The 21,033-nt window shown below is 45.8% G+C and overlaps 1 protein-coding gene across 2 annotated transcripts in view; it reads left to right on the top strand.

The window, feature by feature from the left end:
- ZCWPW1 (zinc finger CW-type and PWWP domain containing 1) overlaps nt 1-21,033 on the top strand; it is a 1,624,070-nt gene that overhangs the window by 725,922 nt on the left and 877,115 nt on the right. For both annotated transcript variants that reach the window (XM_085639318.1, XM_085639317.1), the window contains exon 9: nt 7,533-7,653. In XM_085639318.1, the coding sequence (XP_085495444.1) occupies nt 7,533-7,653 (121 nt within the window). The remainder of the gene's footprint in view (nt 1-7,532; nt 7,654-21,033) is intronic.

Here is a 21,033-nt window from a genome sequence, read left to right as displayed (position 1 = left end):
TCACGGGGAATTAAAAGACCTAGTGTTGGTGAGCGGTCGGGCATACAACTCTCTGCATTGGTGGACTCCACAAAACCTTTGCAAGGGCCGACCGTTCCAAGAGCCTGTTCCACAAATAATACTGTCGGCGGACGCCTCTCTCCAGGGATGGGGAGCTCATGTACTCAATTACACAGTGCAGGGACTATGGACGACACAACAAAAGAAGATGCACATGAACCTTCTGGAACTGATGGCAATCTTCCTAGCCATGAAGGCATTCAAAGTACACTTGTGCAACAAAGTCGTGTTGATCCGGACGGACAACATGACTGCCATGTACTACATACAGAAGCAGGGAGGAACACACTCTCCACAGTTGTCTCATCTGGCTCAGAGCATGTGGAAGTGGGCCATTCAGAGGAACATATTCCTCATGGCGGAACGCCTCCCCGGCAAGGACAACCAGATGGCGGATCTGCTCAGCAGACACAGCCACCAGATGCACGAGTGGGAGCTACATCCGTCCGTTCTCCAACCGTACTTCCAACAGTGGGGTCACCCAGAGATAGACCTATTCGCCACAAGCGAAAACGCAAAATGCCGAAGCTTTGCCGCCAGGTTCCCACATCCACAGTCGCAGGGCAATGCGATATGGATGAACTGGTCCGGCAGATTTGCGTACGCTTTTCCCCCAGCACCATTAATACCGCGGGTGGCACGCAAACTGCGACAGCACTCACTAACACTCATCCTAGTTGCTCCCACATGGGCGCGCCAGCCATGGTACACCACCTTTCTAGAACTTTCCGTGGTGCCACATCAAAGGCTGCGGATCAAACCTGCACTCTTAACGCAGAACCATGGCGAAAATCAGCACCCAGATCCGCAACAGCTGAACCTGGCAATCTGGCTCCTGAAGTCTTAGAGTTTGGCTAACTAAACCTGCCACCTGACTGTATGGAGATCATCAAAGAGGCCAGGAGACCCACTACCAGAGCTTGCTATGCGGCCAAATGGAAGAGGTTTGTCATTTACTGCAACAACAATGACATTAACCCGCTAGACGCATCCATTCAAAACATAATCTGTTACCTCTTACACCTATACCGATGCAATCTGGCCTACACCTCAATACGTATCCATTTAACCGCAATAGCAGCCTGTCTCCAAAACAGGCAGCACCTCTCTTTATTCAGAGTGCCTGCCATCAAAGCCTTCTTGGAGGGACTTAAACGAGTAATTCCCCCAAGACACCCACCAGCACCGGTGTGGAACCTCAACTTGGTCCTCACCAGACTGATGGGTCCACCCTTCGAACCTCTCCACTCATGTGAGATTCAATTCCTCACCTGGAAAGTAGCTTTCCTAGTAGCAATCACTTTGTTAAGAAAACTTAGTGAACTCCAGGCACTAACCATTCAAGAGCCATTCATACAGGTTCACGCAAACAGGGTTGTACTACGTACCAACCCCAAATTCATGCCTAAAGTAATATCGCAGTTCCACATGAATCAAACTATTGAACTGCCTGTTTTCTTTCCAAATCCAGAAAATGTTGCGGAGAGAATGCTCCATACACTAGATGTAAAGAGGGCCCTCATGTACTATATAGACAGAACAAAGGATTTTAGGAAAACAAAACAACTGTTCGTTGCCTTTTCTCCACAACACAAGGGCAACGCCATTTCCAAATCAGGTATAGCCAGATGGATCGTTAAATGTATTCAAATTTGCTATCAAAAAGCTAAACGCACATTAACGATTCCCCCACGAGCCCACTCAACACGAAAGTTAGGGGCGTCCATGGCTTTCCTAGGAAACATTCCTTTACAGGAAATCTGTAGAGCAGCCACATGGTCCACTATACATACATTTACCAAACACTACTGCGTAGATGTACACTCAAAACAGCAGGCACCTGTAGGACAGGCTGTTCTCAAAACTCTTTTTCAGACTGCTGCAGCTGGCACGGGTAGCCGCCGCTAATAGGAGGTACTGCTATGTATTCTATGCACAGATATGAATTCAGCAGCCCACATGCCTCGAACTGAATATGCTACTTACCAGTATGCATCTGTTCTTGGCATGTAGGGCTGCTAACATTCATATCGCCCACCCTCCTCCCTGGCGCCTGTAGCAGCTGCAGCTCTCAGAATTACTGTATAGCATGGTCATCACTTACTGTATCTACTCCATCACTGCCACAATGGCGAAAAACAATCTAAGGATGGAGAGGATGCCCATGCGCACTGTGGTCCAGGGGAGGAGTCACCTATCTCATGATACTTCGAAGACTCTTCCAGGACAACAACGTGCAAACATCCGGACCCAACACTAGGCGGCGACCTATGCACAGATATGAATGTCAGCAGCCCTACATGCCAATAACAGATGCATACTGGTAAGTAGCATATTCAATGTCTATTCTGCACTCACTTGGCATACATTTTGTGTCATCCTTTCATTAGCCACCAGGGTCTGATCTGGCATGTGTTCAAATGCCATATGTGAGTATATTGTGATGCAGGACAACAGTGTTGTACAACACATACAACATACGGTGGAGGTGAAAGGCACATTTAATGAGCATTCTGCCTGAATTATTGTTGGGTTTACTTACCTTGGCCCAGCACCGGAACAGTGTGTGGTCCCTGAACAGATGTCACAGCCAACCTTGTAGCAGAAGTCAGTGTGTCTTTGATTCTGGGAGGACCTCATTGTACCTACAATGATAAGTATGTTTTGCAACTTTACATTTCTGCAGCCACATGTGATGCACTCAATTTCTGGCACAAAGGATAAGCACAAGCAGTTGTGGGCACCACCGTTGCAGAAGTGTGTTATACTTAATATCATGAATGATCCCACATATAACTTAGAATGGCCCACTACCTAGATGCAACCTATAGCACAATGACATGACTACGAATACTGAGATAAGGTCCAGTATTGTGTTTTGTTGATGACCAACAAAAAAGCCAGCCAATGTAAGAAGTACATGACCAGCTGTGTGGACTGGGCAATTTAATGTATATTGGAAACATTCGAAGTTGGACAGTGACTGCATTGTCAATACTACTGACACTGGTATCTCACTTCTTGTTCATCATTACCATATTTGTGCAAATTGGATTTCTTGGTTAGGTCTACAGACACTATTACAATATAGTGGGGACACCTTTTTGACTAGTTGTGGCACTCGATTACAGGATTGGATTCCCAGGTCTGGGACTGTTGGTGAAATACATGTTATGTTCTACAATTGCAAAGGTATGATGAGCCAAGACATGTTATAGTTTGTCTTTCGCTGTTCACAAATGTCATTTGCTAAAGGTGAATGTCCATTGACAACTCCAATAGTAATTAAGCTATTTTTTCATCTCTGGTTGACTTTCATATGTGGGCACTATATGTCCCTCTGTCGTCTCATGTCAATGTATGCATTTTGACCATCTCCTGGCCAGTTTGACTTACCAGTTAGTGAGGGTGGTATGCCTTTCTCTTATATGTCGATTCCTCCCAGTAGATGCAGGGACCTCTGCTACTGCAGTTGTGTGTGCTCTGGCTAAATGTGTCAATGGGTGAGAAGAGAGAAAAGTAACCAAGTGTGAAATGTGCTTGTGGAACTTTTCAGGGATTTCCCCGTATCTTCTGCATGCTAACAGTGTTGTGAAGTACTGCCGCAGACGGGGCAGGTAGGAGCAGTGGTGCGTTGGGGATGTAATGGCGTGGCAGGGTGGGAAATGAACAACAGAATATGTGTATGACATATTTTGATCTGATGATTCTCTCACCTTCTGCTTTGTGATTTAGGCTGGCACAGGGTGATTTAACTTCTTGGATAATTTGTGGCAGGTTTACAAGCCCCTTGAAAAACATTTACACCGCCGTTGCGTCACTTCAGTGACACAGCGGTGGTGTAATACAGGCGACACATTTCGACTTATTCACAACGTGACGCATCTATGGGGATGCATCATGTTGTGAAACCCTGCGCAACTTTAAACCTACGTCAGCTTTGATGTAGGCAGGGTGGGCGTTCCTTTGGGATATGCCTTGTAAAAGTGATGCAGTGAAATCTACAAGATTTCATGGAGTCACTTTTCAGAGGCCACTGCGACGCAACCTTACGCCTGCTTGAAGCAGACCTAAGGAGTGGCACAGCACGTTAGGTATGGGCGGTCCATGGACATTGTTGGAGTTGCGTCACACTTGAGACACGACTCCAGCAAAGCACCCCCCAATGCCATCAGATGCAACACACATCTGTCTATCCCTGCGCCACAGTGCACCGCATTGTAAACGCGACGCATCCGTGGTGGCGCAAGGGTTGAATTGCGCGTCGCATTGTTACTGGCGCATCCCTGCTAATATTTGTCAATTGCTACTTAGCAGGGTTGTGTATATACGGCAGCAGTACTGTGCCCATGTTTTCAAAAGTGGGGAGGGATTTGCCATTTCTAATGCAAAGGATTCTGGGACTTGTGATGCTACATACAGAGGGTGACACATGAGTCTCTGACTGACTATATTTTTACTTACACTTTGGACAACTTCCTTACTCACAATGACAGTGCAACACAGACAATCTTTTCATGCACTTTTTCTTTTCATCCCATTTACCTGGTACCACGTAGCGGACGTCACTAACAGGCAGCCCATGGACCAAGTGGGGGTGTATTGTGGTAAGGCTATCCTCCTCCAGTGGGGTGAGACGGATGCGGGGTCCAGAGTATGCAGCAGGGAGGATCCTGTTTAATTCGATCCTGGAGTACTTCTCCTTCACTCTCTGCCTTTCATCCTGCCACTTCTTCTTGATGTCCTGGACTGTGCGCCTCTCCTCCCCCAACGCTGTAACAGCAGTGGCTAATTGCTGCCATAGGGCTGCCTTCTGTGTCCCACTGGTGTAGTAGGGTGGGAATCCATATAGGCATTTGTGGTGCCTCACTATATACTCCACACGCATGGTGGTCTCCTCTGCAGTGAAATTCTTCTTCCTCCTCATTAGTTCTATTTTTCTCTGGCGATGTCAGCATTGTGAACACGAACTCTCTGCAGTGTGTCAGCTGATCCATGGTGGGGGATGGTAGGCACTTGGACAGGTGTTTACCCCGTGGCTAAAATGATCAACGGCCACAGTTCATGTATTCCGGCCCAGAATCGGAGATTCTGGGCCGTAGGCGGAGATTACGGCCTGGGAGCGGAATTCCCGCTCCGGGTGCGGAATTCCACTCTGTGAATACCGAAAGTAGTAAGTTCATTCTGTGAATGCCAAAAGTAGTAAGTGCATTCTGTGAATACCAGATGTAGTAAGTGCATTCTGTAAATACCAAAATGGTTGTAAGTTTAGGATTTTGTCTTAAGTTAGTTCTGTGAACCGGGACTTGAGTGTTTGTTCTGGGCTAGGCCGATTTTAAGTTTCTCCTGCAGTGAAACCTTGTCCACGGGGAGTTTATACCCAAGTTACTCATTCTCCACCACTTCAGCATGAGTACTTCGTGAACTAGTACCAAGATAAGTTGCTCTGGGGATTGGTCTGAAATGTCACCCTTCAGGATTGTACACCCCAAAACATTGTTCTGGATAGAAACTCGTGCAAAGGAAGTAGTTTATCCAGGAACTGGTGTCTTGGAAACATGACATGAAATTTAACTGTTTGACTCTGGGTGTGTAATATGCCTGGGGGTCAGTTGATCTGAGGTCATCTATTATGTCATGAAGAATTGCCTTGTCTTTGTTGTTACCCTTATCTGTGAGGCAATTCCAATGTATGACTGGGTGTGTATGGCCATCAATCATAACATTCAAGTGTCCAAACGCTCTGATGTGCCTGGAAAGAAAGTATTCTTTGATTTCTAGTGTCCATAGACCGGGCACATGACCATAGTAAATCTCAGGGTGTTGACCCTTGCAAAGGTGTACCTCTCTGCCGGGTCACTCAAGGTCTTAAGAACTGAGTTTTGCAGCTCCACACCTTTTGGAGTCGGTAGAACAAGTGCCTATTTGCTCGAAGAGCAGCTCCAGCAGCTAGGAGTCACAGATTCTGCACTGAAACTTCTGGCTTCTTTTCTCAAAGATAGATCTCAGGTGACAATGGTTGAACAGTACTATTCGGACTCCACAATGCTGCCTTGTGGGGTGCCGCAGGGCCTTCGTTGAGCCACACCCTTTTCAATTTGTATGTCTCACCACTAGCAAAAGTCATTAGATCTTTTGGGCTTCAAGCTTTGTCCTATGCTGATGACATCATCGTGTCCATCTCAAAGAATCTTAATGCGACTGCCTCTAATTTTAAAACTTGTATGCAGGCAGTTACCATTTGGATGGAGAGAAATTATATATGTTTGAATGGGGACAAGACGGAGGTCCTGATTTTTTACAGGCAACCCTCCTTATGGTCCAATCTGTGGCGGCCAGAGAGGTTAGGGGCCTTAACTATTCCAACGGACTCAGCAAAAAACCTTGGAGTAATGACTGACACAAAATTATCCTTTAGCTCACAGGTAAACAGGACAGTTTTGACCTGTTCTTGGATAATTAAATCCCTGAGAAAACTGTTTTTTTTTTTTCCATTCAGGCACGAAAACAGGTGACCTTGGCCCTTGTTATGTCCAGATTGGATTATTGTAATGCTGTTTATCTTGACCTTAGCAAGACAGTCCTTGCGAAACTGCAACTAGTCCAGAATGCATCGGCCAGACTGAATCTTAATATCCCTAAATCCCAGTCTGTCTCTGTAGGGATTCACAAACTCCATTGGCTTCCTGTTACCAAGCCAATTACCGTTAAAGCTCTTTGATTGGTCCACACTACTTTCAATAATAGAGGCCCTCAACATGTTGTGATCACTGGCCCTGGTCAAGCTGCTTGTATAACACTCCCTTATCTAGGAAGCGTGGACAAGGTGAGGTGGTTTGGGAGAAGGTAGAAAAGAGAGCTACAAGTCTAACGTACACGAAGCAGACATTCAGTAATATCACAACATATTTCCACCTATCTGGGACGATCTAGCTCCCAATCACTTCATAACAGTTGTTTCTCTGGCGCGGGTACCGCGGGAAAGGCATGGTGAAGGTGGGCCGGTGCAAGCTTCATCAGGAGCCAGCCTTTATGCTGCAGGCCAAGCTCCGGCCCAGCAATGAGAATTTAGCAGCATCGTTTCTGAAGTTAGCTGTCAAAAATCAAGTAGACATATTAATACGACTGTATGTAATTTGCACTGTTGCTTTTTCTTATCAATAAAAACAGTTTAACAAAAAAAAAAAAGTGAATGTTTACTACCAGTGCATTGCATTGTCTATTTAGAGAAATCCAGCCTGCCTTACTGCATAATTGCCTTATTGCCGTTTTTAAAGAAAAGTGAAGTAGTAGATGCAGAAGTGCTTATAAAACTCTTCATTAGGATTGGTTATTTTTTTTAAAAGGAAAATGAAACAAGATAATGTATTTTATTTTAAATACTATGTTTATTCTCTCAAAAAGTGACATTCACTGGACGGTTGTAAATGCAAGTGACTCTTCTTCACTAGTATTGTATTTCTTCATTCCAGATTCCAAGTTTAATAATTGTGATATTCCAGAGGAAAGCTGGTCAGGATCCGATGATGAAGTAATTTATGCCACTTTTGTACCAGGATCTATTGTGTGGGCCAAGCAACGTGGATACTCCTGGTAAGCCCTGGCATTGTAGAAATAAACCTAGAACAAACTTAACTGTTTCTATTTTCTCACTGTGGTCCAATGGAGTGCTGTAGCAGTTGGAAATGTATTTTTGCATCGTAGGCTATTCATTGATGGCCATACACACTAGAATAATTCAATGCCGCCTGCATGCACCCCATCTTCACCATAAGCGACAGCATCAAATACAACTTCACCACACCACTCACATGGACTGACCACTTCTTCATCCACTTCCAAATCAACACTCCTCAAGTCAGCACCCCACCCACATTCAGTATTCCAAGCCACAGCGGGGGCAGAATCACAGAGCAGACTGGCTCTGTGCCATCAGTACAGATTAACCTAGCCCCCAGACAGCCTCAACATGGACATCCAGCAATTTCAACAAGAATTGTGCAGACTACCTCGCACCCATCAACCCCAACAAGCATAGTAGACCAAACAAGCAGGCCACTGAGACACCAAATGACACTGTAAACAGCTAGAAAGGAAATGGAGAGGCAGCCACTACACCACAGACAGAACTACCTACAAGGCTGCTTTCAGACGCTATCACCAGCAAATAACAGACGCCAAGAAAAAAGCACCAGTGGAACGCATCGAAGGAAGCCCCAACATTGCAAAGAGATGTTTTCGATTGTGAAGGATTTCACCTCCCCCTTAGGCATTGTCAACAACATTGCTGCCTCTCAGCAACTCTACGACAACCTATCCAGTTCCTCACACAGCATAATCACAAACATCTACCCAACCCCAGAGAGCATGTTGCTAAACCACCCACCACCAACTAAGACAGCCTCCTGACTGAATGGAAAACCCTCACCAGACATGACACAGCGGTAATCATGCGGACCATCCTCTCAGGGGCCACAACAAACCCATGCCCCCACTACATCTACAAACTGGGAACATCACCAACCAGCACCACCCTGACCCACTTCATAAATAACTCCATCACGTCGGCTACTTTTCTAAATAAATGAAAACTTACAGAAATCAACGCCCTCAAGACCCCCCACAGCTGACCCGAATCAACTGAGCAACTTCTAACCCAACTCCCCGCTCCTCTATCCTGCCATAGTGATTGAGAAGGCCATCAACAAGCACCTCACAACCCACCTCGAACGTCTATGTCTTCTAGACAACACTCAATCAGGATTCAGAAAGAACCACAGCACTAAAACAGCACTCATCGTGGCCACCAACAATATTCAAATCATCTTGGACGAAGGAGAAACATCGGCCCTCATCCAGCTGGACCTTTCCGTTGACTTTGACACTGTCTCCCATAACACCCTCTTCAGAAGAATCCAGGAGAGTGGAATAAAAGGATCTGCTCTTAAATGGATCTGTTCTTTCCTCATGAGAAGAACCCAAAGTGTCAGGCTGTCATCCTTCACATCAGAGACCAAGAGATTGATATGCAGACTCCAACAGGGATCGTCCCTGAGCGCCAACCTTTTCAACATATACATGACCGCTTGCCAACATCATCTGATTACAAGATATCACCGCCATCTCCTACGTCGATGGCACCCAACTTATCCTCTTCCTGATGCGCTAGACAACCACCAACATGACCAACTTCACCAACTGCATGACCACAGTAGCAAACAGGATGTGAACAAGCTGCCTGCAGCTCAACTCCCAACAAGATGGAAGTACTGGTCTTTGGCCATAAGACCTCCCATTGGGACTCCACTTGGTGGCCGTCGGAGCGAGGACCAATACCCACACACAGACCACGCAAGAAATCTGGGAATCATCCTAGACGACAAGCTCAACTTGACAGGTCAAGACAATGCAGTGTCAACCTCCTGCTTCTACATCCTATGGATGCTATGAAAGATCTTCAAATGGTTGCCTCAGAACACAAGAAGGATAGTCAAGCAATCACTCATCACCAGCAGGCTGGACTACTGCAACAATCTCTGCGCCGGAATCTCCAAACAACTCCTACACAAACTCCAGACCATCTAGAAGACCGCACTTCTATAAGCTTCACTGGCTCCCCGTTCACAAGCGCAGCCAATTCAAACTTCTCCCGCACACATAAAAAAGCACTACACAACACAGGACCAGAATACTTGAATAACTGCATACACTTAAACCAACCCACCTACACTCACTGTCACACATATTCCCTGCATCCACAAAACAAAACTGGAAGTCGCTCATTCTCTTCCAGGGAATCCTTTTCAATAGTCATAAGCATTAGAATATTCCCGCCCATACGCGGGACCCCGGAAACACTATATTATATGTGCCCCACATATATATATCCATATATATATATCTCCATATATATATATATATATATAAATAAGCAATTGCAGCCTAATAAACACCAGAGCTGAATCATGCTGTAAGGAATTTCCACCATACATGAAACACATGCATTAGAAACAGGAGAAAACAACAACAAAATGTGTTTAGAAACTGTTTTAATGCTCAGCAAACAGTAGAAATTCTCATAAATCACTGAAAGCATAGGAAGCTCCCAGGCTGCATTGCAAATACCCAGTCTAAAAAGACTGAAATGCTAACCTGTAGCTGCATAGCAATAAACTGACACCGTGCCTTTAAGGCACTCCTGACCCCCAGCTTCCCATCATGCCTCAGGGGTGACAGTTAGGTCAGTTGTTCTTTCCTGCTCCTTCAGGAAGGATCCTGGCAACACAGCTCCACTCTTTTCTGCTTTTTGTCAGAAAATCTTTTCACTTTTCACAACTTTTATTCCTTACTTCGACGTTTTTCATCTTTTGAAGTAAGAAGCTGTCTTTTTCTGACAGGTTTGGGCATTTTTTAACAACTTAAAATGCCATCTCTTTTTGACTCTTGCCCTTCTTGTGGTAAAAAGAAGGCCAAAACAGATTCTCATGAGGTCTCTATTCTTTGTCTTGCTGAGGATCATGATCCTAAGACCTGCCCTCACTGCCAGAACCTGTCCAGAAGAACCTTAAAGGACAGGGAACGAATTCGCCTGTATGGCCTGGCAGATAAATCATCTAGAGGAAGATCTCCGGTAAGGAAGGGCTCCAAGAGGTCTAGAACGCCTTCTTGAAGCAAGTCCTCGCGTCCTTCTTGTAGGAGAGTAGGGTCTGCTTTCTATGTTCACCCCCACTTATTGATTTTGCTTCACTGGTTTTAGACTTAGATGTGGCTGTGGGCCTGCCAATCAGACCCACAGCCCAGCTGTTCTCTCTCTAAATTTATACTATGTACTTTGAGTGCATAACCCAATTGGTTAGGATCACCTTATTGGCCCCTGTACAGTGTACCTTAGGTACCCAGGGCATAGGTGTACCCTAGGCCTACCAGGGGCTGCAGCATGTATTGTGCCACCCCTGGCCTGGCCTTCCATTATGACACAACTGGCTGATCACTCAGCTGGGGCAAGGTCATGTAATCACCCCTTGCTTAGGTGTAGTATTCCTATACCTACCTTATATATAGACACATGTGTACCTTTCAGCCACTCCTATGGCAGGCCTTATCAATCCTGGAGGCAGAGTGCTTGGTAACATGTGAGATGGCGCTCTAGCATGAGCTGAGCCTGTCTGCAGCTTTCGGAACCATGTCCTTATAGCTGTTCTATGATATAGCCTACCATATACTCTTAAAGTGCCTTATAATCTTAAACGGTTATGGTAACTATGGTTTGGCTTTATCAAAACATGTCGTGTAAGGTGTCTAACACTTTGGAATAATACCCCCATACCATTTCTGGCAATGAGGATATTATTCCTCCCTTCTAGAGGGAGAAGACATGTTGAAATCTACTTACCCGGTTAAAGTTAACCAGAGCCCCAGCATCACAAAATGGATGCTGCTGCCACAGACACAAGTCTGACCTCCTGCTGCTGGGAGTCCTTCCAGCGAGGGAGGCTTGGACAATAGGTTTCCTGCCTTGGGAGGTGCGAGCACCACCCTAGACAGGATTTAGTATATTGGGGCAGGGAGGGTTGAATGAAACCAGACACTGCCTGGGGCACACAAGGCGTCCCATGCATAGTCCAGTTCAAACCGGCTCTGGGGCACTCCAGCCCCAGCTCTGGTGCAAAACTGGACAAAGGAAAGGGGGTGTAACCACTCCCCTTCCTGGTCCCACCCATAGGAGGGACCTTGCAGGTAGCCCAGCCCACTAGCCCAGTATATCAGTAGGTAGCTGAGCCCTGCTAAATTAGATTAACCTGAATCTGCAACTTGTACAGAAACTCTGGACCTTCGACATTCGACCTCAGGAAGAAGACTGAAGAAATCTCCCTTGTGGCCAAGGAGTGACCACCCTGGGCAACCAGGCACCATCCAGCGACGGCTGCTTGCTTTGCGACTGATCCTACGAGGGACGACTGCAGAGACTGACCAGCGCCGAGACTTCCAGATACCTCTGACCCAGATCCACATCTACAGCGAAGCTGAGACCCGTGGAGGCGATGAGGGACGTGGGACCGGCGACCTGGGAAAATTGGCTAGTACCTGACTAGCGCGACTTCCGAGGCTCCCTTGAGGCTGTGCTTGGGGAATTGAGAAGCCCCCATCCCGAGCACCATCTGCAAAGAAGACCAGCTCCCCACACTTCACGTGTTCTGCGTGAGGGCCCTTCTGCACCTGAGTTGCTCGACGTGTTGTCCGGTTGCTGTCCCGTTGGCTAGTGACCTCTGCGACGACGAACCTTTGTTTCCATCTTGCTGGTCCGGCTCCTCCAGACTGGCACCCGCTCCTCTGTAAAAGAGAACTACCCCAGACCTTCCTGGTCTGCACCAGAAGCAAGTCCTCCATCCTGCGTGGGTTCCGCTTGCCAAGGCTTGTTGGGTGCTGACTCGACTTCGACGCCGCCGACAGCAAGAGCCTTCGTGGGACAGCTCACCTCCTGGTCCTGGTCGTCCTCGACGCCTCCTGGTACCCGTGACTGCTGCGACAAGCTTCACCTCTTCACCTGCATCTTCACGACATCGCCTGGTTCCTTCCTGGTCCCTTCCCGGCTCCTGGCTGGTGACCTAGACTCTGTCACGTCTGCTTGCAGGTTCCTTCCTTCTTGATCCCCACCTTGGGATCCACCGGACACTCTTCACTGACTGCCTGTCAGCAACTTTCCTTCAGGCATCCATAGGAGTCGACGACGAAACCCGACGCAAGTTCACACCTATGCACCCGCAGCCCGTGGGCTAGGTAACTTGAGCATTTCGGTGCTCACTAGGGTATTGACTATCCAAGGGTCTAGTTTCCGAGTCTCGACTTCCTAGCTATACCAGAAGTGTCCTTAAACTGCTAATTTCTAATAACTTGCATTTCTATCGACTTTTACGCATTACGCGTGAGTGTTTCCACTCTGCACCTGAATCCCGTGGGCCTCCCACTTCTTAACCTTTGGTAGTATAGTGTAGCCCCAGCGATTCCCTAGGCCTAGGCCTATCCTGTATCCGTGACAGTTGTCCTTATACCACTTACTTAGTATATGGTTTGCGTGGCCCCTAGGGCCTAACTGTATTACTTACCGGTGTGACTTAATGTATGCTTAAATAAGACTGTGTTGTACTTACCTCGAATCCCATAAAGAGTGCTGAGGGTTTGACTAGAATAAATACATTCTATTTTTATATATATCTGTTGTGGTGTCCTTTCATTTGGTATTCAAGGGATTACATATGGTATAACAGCTGGCTTCACATGCCATTCAGAGTTTAGCCTAAGACTGCTCTTGTCCATGCTACCACTAGGATAGCTGGTCTATAAGGTTGACTTTACAACCAATCACCATAAGGGTTGTTTGGACTGATACAAGGTGTACACTAGAATTAGTGACATCATATATCAGGCCATCTTCTCACACAAGGCGACTACATGGCGCTCGATACATACCTTTACACGCCATTACTGCCTAGATTCAGATGCACAGGCCGATGCCCAGGTGGGGCAGGCCTCTTTGAGGAATTTGTTTGCATAACTGCTGTTTGAATGTGATGTTACTTCATGTTCTATATGCTCTGTTGCTCGTCCGCGAGACTTTGGGTATGGGCTTGCTACTCTATTCATAGATTATGACTATTGATGAGTAACCCCTGGATGAGAAGGATTAGTTACTTACCTGTAATCCTAGTTCTCATTCAGGGGTATACTCATCAAAGTCATAAGCGACCCGCCCACCTCCACGGACGATCATTCTCTTCAAGTTATTGTTTATTGATTGCAGACCTACTCAGGTGCATATGCACCGTCAAAAAGAACTGACCTAACTGCCACCTGTGGTGCATCATGTGACCAAGGGGTCTCCTGCAGGTCTTAAAGGAACGGTACCTGTACTCTAATGCCTTAAAGGCAAGGTGTCAGTTTTTGTTTGTTTCTTAGTACTCTGCTGCAGCCTACAGGCAAATGCCTGCAATTACAAGTTTGCTTTATGGCAATAAAGCATTATTGTATGACTATTGTTTAGTGCTTCCTTTTTTCCTTATGGGTTAGGGGTACTACAATGCAAACCTATGTAATTTCAGCATTGTTGCCATATTGTAAACGTTTTAGGCTGCATGTATAATTTTTAAACATTTTGTGTGTGTTCATTTTTAAAACATGCAGAATTGTAATTAACGAAACGTCACTGGGTTCCATCCTCCTACCCTAGTGTTCGGTTCCTGACTGAGTAGTACCGCCATCTTGTCGGGTTAGCGGTTCAGCCTTCTGGACCTCGAGCAGCATATAGCGAATGCTGGCGCGAACGCACAGCGATCTAAATAACGTACGAGGCTGTATGCGTGTGGTTGATTCCTCGGGGAGCAGCTAACATTGTTTACCTTGCACTTGCACCTTTGGGGAAAGTTTTTTAATTGGGGGAAAACTTTATTGTAGGGGGAATTTTTAACATTTTGTGTGTGTTCATTTTTAAAACATGCAGAATTGTAATTAACAAAACCGTCACTGGGTTCCATCCTCCTACCCTAGTGTTTGTATCCTGACTGAGTAGTACCGCCATCTTGTCGGGTTAGCGGTTCAGCTTTCCAGACCTCGAGCAGCATATAGCGAATGCTGGTGCGAACGCGCAGCGATCTAAATAACGTACGAGGCTGTATGCGTGTGGTTGATTCCTCGGGGAGCAGCTAACATTGTTTACCTTGCACTTGCAACTTTGGGGAAAGTTTTTTAATTTAGGGAAAACTTTATTGTAAAGTGGGGGAATTTTTAAACATTTTGTGTGTGTTCATTTTTAAAACATGCAGAATTGTAATTAACGAAACCGTCACTGGGTTCCATCCTCCTACCCTAGTGTTTGGTTCCTGACTGTGTAGTACCGCCATCTTGTCGGGTTAGCGGTTCAGCTTTCCGGACCTCGAGCAGCATATAGCGAATGCTGGCGCGAACGCGCCGGCGGTGCGCCTAAGGCAAGCCCGTCTGCGCCCGTCCGCGCTAAGATCGCGCTCAGCGCCAGCGATGCTGCTCGGACTGGGGGTAAGTTGGATTCGGGGGGAGATAGTAGCTCTATAAGGTACTCCAGTATGGAATTGCGTAGGTTGGGGGTGGCTGCAGAGTGGTTGGGTACATTTACTCTGGAACAGACTGCTCTTCCGGTCTCTGATTTTTTGAGGCAGGGGAACCTTATTTGTGGACTGCTCAATGTGAGATCGCTTCCAAAGCATTGCATTGAAATCCAGCTGCTACTGGAACTCCAAGATTTAGATGTTTTATTCATGACTGAAACCTGGACCAACCCTGCGTGTGAGGTGGATCCAGGATGGGCATGCCCTCCTGGATTCAAAATCCTACACAAACCTAGACTAAGGGGAGAGGGGGAGGAGTCGATGTAATTTACAAAGATTCTTGGAACTGTGTGGCATTAGATATTGACACAATTGAGGGATTCAAGCTATTTGGAATACGCTAGGGTAGTGCTGCTGGGCGACTTTAATTTGTGGAAAAATGGGTCTTTGGACTCTGGCTACAATAACGTCCTTCAGTCGTGTGAAGGCTTGGGCTTTCACCAGCGGGTGAACAAGGCTACTCACAAGGATGGGCACACACTTGATTTTATTTTTTCTGGGGACCAAGTCCTTAATGTTGTGGGCATTCTGCCAATGGTTTGGACGGATCACTTTTTGGTTAAATTTTTGGTGACTATGCCTTGTTACAATGCTCAAGTAGGGAGCTCTGCTACTAATTATGTTAGTAGGGATTGGAAAACCCTTCTAAGAAATAGAGGACTTGCCTCGGTGTTTGATTTGAAAGACTGTTTTTCACCAGGTAAGCAAGTGGAGGGGAATTATGCCTCCTTTTGTGGACAGATTTCCTCCGTCCTAGACTCAACTGCCCCATTTAAAGCTCATAAGAAAGTAGGAAGATCTTCAGCACCTTGGTTCAATGACAAACTAAAAAAATTGAAACTTGAGTGTAAGTAGACGGAGAGGAAGTGGAGGAGGAGTTATAACGATAAGGAAAAAACTAGTTGGAAACGTCTGATTGGGCGCTATAAGGTAGAAATAAATTTGACTAAAGCTGATTACTACTCTAGCTTATACTGAAGGCTCATAACAGGCCGAGGTGCATTTTTTAAATTTTAAACACCCTGACCAGCCCCGAGTGCGGTAAGAATCAGATTCCCCCCTCGCAAGAGCTATGTGATAGTTTGGGAAGCTTTTTTTATGACAAAATTCACACGATTATTGTGGATCTGGGGGAGATCCCTAGCTGTCTGGAAGTAGTAAGTCTAGAACACACCAGTGTTGGCTGTGGCTCCTTGGGGGGGGGGGGGGGGGTGTAATTACACCTACCCGCCCTGAGAGCCTGCCTTTTGGGAAGTTACTAACCAAATTTCCGACCCTCTCAGTAGAAGACTCTGGCAAGGTGACGTTAGGGGTTATGTCAGGTTCACCTTTGGACCCTTTGCCACCGAGAGTTTGGAAGGAATTTGAAGTGGAGCTATTTTCCATACTTCGGTTGATTTATAATCAGTCTCTCTCCAGTGGTGTGGTTCCATCGCAGTGGAAGCAGGCACTTGTGACGCCTCTGCTGAAGATGTCTACATTGGACCCTGCGAGCCCTAGTAACTATAGACCTATCTCTCTTTTGCCGTTTCCGGCTAAAATTGTAGAAAGAGTGGTGGGGAACCACCTTTCAAAACATCTTCAGAATAATAATATCTTGGAGGAGGTACAATTTGGTTTTCGGCCAGCACATGGCACGGAGACGGCTTTGGTGACCGTGCTGGATGAGCTTCGAGTGCAGGCAGACAGTGGTCGGGCAGTAGCTCTTGTTCTCCTTGACCTGTCTGCCGCATTCGACACGGTCAACTATGCGATTTTGTTGAGGAGGCTGGAAGAGGTTGGGGTGACTGGTCGTGCCCTTTGTTGGTTTCAATCCTTTCTTTCAGGGAGGAGTCAAGCAGTGGCCTTGCCTCCATATCAATCTTCCTTCTCTAAGATCATGCATGGTGTCCCTCAGGGCTCTGCAATTAGCCCAATCCTTTTTAATATTTATATGCTCCCGTTGATGGCTGTTATTAGGGCATATAATATTAAGACTATAAATTATGCTGATGACACGCAATTATTCTTCTCAATGGAGGGAGATGAGTCGACCTCCTTGGAGGCGTTTCAATATTGTTTGAGAGCTATGTCTCACTGGCTGAAAGGAAACTCCCTACAATTTAACGCTGGAAAAACTGAGGTTCTTTATTTTTCTGCAGGGAAGGCCTCCCCGATGCTGCCGGAGAATTTTTGGCCTTTGGATCTCCCTAAGGTCCTACGCCCAGTGGAGAAGGTTCGGAACCTGGGCGTTATGTTTAACAACAAGTTAACGCTGGAATCTCAGGTTAATCAATTAGTAGGAAGCTGTTTCGCTATGATACGAACTTTGCAAAAGATTCTTCCGTTAATGCCTTCTGAGGCACGAGTTTTAGTGGTACAGGGCACTATATTGAGTAGATTGGACTACTATAATGCGCTGCTTCTGGGTTCTCCGAACTATCTATTAGATAGATTGCAGCGCATCCAGTCTACAGCGGCCAAGCTAGTACTTGGTTGGCCGAGTTATGCATCATCTTCCTGGGCTTTGTCGGAGTTGCATTGGCTCCCTATTAGACAGAGAATCCAGTTCAAATCTCTCTGCTTGGTGTTCACGGCCTTGCACGAGATTGGTCCTGTCGCCTTGCAGAGAAAATTTGTTTGGTATACTCCAGGGAGATGTTTGCGTTCTGCAGCTGCTAGACTGGTGAAAGTACCGAGATGTAAGAAAGTTAGATCTGGTGGTATAGCCTTCAGTGTGATAGCCGCCAGACTTTGGAATGCGCTCCTGCTGGAGTTAAGAATGGTGTGACCTCCTCCTGTTTAGGAGGAGATTAAAGACCCGGCTATTTCCCAGCCCTAAATAATGCTGACTGCTCTGGTGATTATGCCCACACTAATAGTCCTTGTGTTGTTTAGCGCCAGGATGCCTACAAGGTGATAGTGCGCTGTATAAGTAATAATAATAATAATAATATGTTTTCACATATGCATATATATATGTATATATATGTATTTTCCATATGCTCCGGGATCCCGCACATGGGCGGGGATTATTAATAGATTATGACTTCGATGAGTATACCCCTGGTTGAGAACTAGGATTACAGGTAAGTAACTAATCCTTCTGGGACATTCAAAAGTTGTTCTTCCTTGAGTGAATGTCTAATATTTCCACATCATCTCTCAGTTGATTGTTCTGCTCTCGTAGAGCATTGATTAGCTGTGTATTATCACTGACCCCAGGTTTACCTGGGCCATTCTTTCTTCTAAGAGATCGGTGTGCTGAGCAAATTCATCCAGTTTATCTCGCAGCGCTTGACATACATCCGACCCCGTATATGTTTTTGATTACTCTGATATCTCAAATATCTGCATTATGTCTCATTTAAGGGACAAAAGAAGTTCTACTACTGATGGACTTTCGCCTCAATGTGTTCCAGCAGTCACGGCAACGCTAGTGGAAGACAATAACCCCACACACAAGTCGGTAATCTGACTTGATGGATGCAAAATAAAACTCTCCAGCTCTGAAGGAGAGGGGTTAGATAGGACTTGGCATTTGTACGTTAATTCAGCAACTGTCGAGGTCAAGGGCTGCAGGGATGAGCCTGCCAACGCTTCGATTGAGTCAACCATCTCTCGTAGCTGCTTCGCCTGATGTTTAAACGCCTGATCCATACTTTTTACGTCGAGCATTTGAGACCTCCTGTATATACTTTAGTATATACTTATGTGTGTATGTACTTTATAGGCTCTGGAGATCAGCCCTAGGACTTATCTGCTTCCGCTTAGGGACTTTTTTTTTGTTCAACTGCCTCTATTTAACTGTTTCGAAAGAAAAAGACTATTAGAGGTCAGTAAAATACCAGAATTGCTTTCTGGTTGTTCAAACTGCCTCCATTTAACTGTCTTGATAGAAAGTGACCAGTAGAGGTCAGTAAAATACCAGAATTGGTTTTTGCTGAGGGGCTTACTTTTTTAAATTTTCCAGGCAACTGCCTCTATTTATCTTTCTTGATAGAAAACGACCAGTAGAGGTCAGTAACATGCCAGAATCACTATAGCATTCTATAGATTCCAGTCCATAGAAATTGTGTTCCACGAGCAGCTGTAGACAATATTGTTTTCAAATCTTGTATTTGCAGTGATGTGACCTCCGAATGCCCTGATTTTATATTAAAAACAGAGCTTTGGACTATACCATTTCCCGCTGAAAGGAAATTTTTCTCTCCATGTGTTCCCATACCTGGTGTGTCAGGCAGTTTGGCGCTTACTTTCCCTCCATGTTAAAGAACAGTAGATGTTTCAGCACCCAGGCTAATGTGCTGCATAGCTAAATACAGGTAAGGTCCCAAAGGCGAGAACGATTGCATTGCAAATGCTTGTTTCCTTAGGCATCTACTAACTTCTTTATCCTTCTTTTCTATGATATTAAATAAGGAATTTAAGGAGGGAAAAGACCGTTTTGGTGAGTGGTTTAATCTTGCCTCTTGAGTTGTTGTGTCCCTACCTCGTAGCCTGGTATAAACACCTCTATATTGGGGCCTTTCACTACTGGGGTACACAGTTGTACTACTCTTCTCTTAGTTTCCATTTAAGGGAGGTCCCACCCGATTCGATCTGATGGACCTAAGCGTGTATCTATTTTGTGATGCCTCTTTAAGTGAAGCAACTGCCAGGAAACGTGCTTTGCTTACCCAGCCCCCCCCAAACACATTCCCAGCAGTTTTCTCCCTCCAGGCTGTGAAGAAACTTGTGCCTGTATGTGTTCAATGAAAATAGTAGAGGGCTGTTGTGCCTGCTGTGCTTTCCACCTTAGCTCCAGGCCGCCTTAAAATTAAAGTTTAACCACTTCTGGATCTGTCGCTGCCTCTCTCACAATGCAGCCACATCCATTCGTGCACGAGCACCGCGTGCTGCAAGCTGAAAAGCCTGTGATATCACTACCAGGCACCCCTGGAGGGAGACTCGAGTCTCCGCAACTCACCCGCGGCGCGCATTCAACAGAAGGATGAGACACTGAGTTCCCACATTTGGTGAGAGGCTACATGGGCGGGGGAGAGGAATACAAAAGGGGATAACGGGAGGGGTAGGATGTTATTAGGGCTAATGTTCCTCAAAACTGTTCTAACATTATACTAGCTAATGCAAAAGCTACATAGACTCTCCCTTGAGCTCCCTGTGACTGGCGTCAACCCATCACCATGTTCCCTGTCAGCATCTCATCCATAATGTGGGATTCTTGAACACGAATACAGGGGATGTGAAATGCCAGCATGCTATAGCACTTCGAATACGGAGAGAATAGTGGAGCCCTATTAGCATGGAAGGCCAAGATGGATAGAACTAGGAACAGTATTGACTTGCTGGTAGAAGCGGCCATAGGAAACATTATCAAAAGGAGGATATAAAATTGGAAGTGATGAATAATATCAGCTCAGAGTTTATAGAGAGGATATTGTCCGTGATACACGCAAAATTAAAGGCCGGTTATTATATAAGGAATCACCCTCGCTCTCTGAAGAGCAAAGAATATTCCTTCAGGAAGAGATTATGGAGAAGGAAATTATCAACCACATTAATGGTTTAAAGAATCCATGTGCGAATGGGATCCCCGCAGAACTGTAGGAGCAGATAATTGGGGAACTGATTTCACTCTGGAAAATCTTATTGAACATCATATATTTGCATAACTAGGACATCCTTCCTTGTTGGTATGAGGCAACATTGGTTATGATTTTGAAGCCAGGTAAAGACCCTAAGAAGGCAGATGCCTATGGACCTATTTCATTATTGAACTGTGACTATAAGATCTTCACAGGAATCATAGCCAAGATATTATCCTCTATTATACATACAGTCCTTCACCTGGACCAGA

Source organism: Triturus cristatus, chromosome 12, assembly GCF_964204655.1.
Source record: "Triturus cristatus chromosome 12, aTriCri1.1, whole genome shotgun sequence".
Lineage (NCBI taxonomy): Eukaryota > Metazoa > Chordata > Amphibia > Caudata > Salamandridae > Triturus > Triturus cristatus.
Note: the sequence above shows the minus strand (reverse complement) of the source record. Positions and strands in the feature narration are given on the sequence as shown.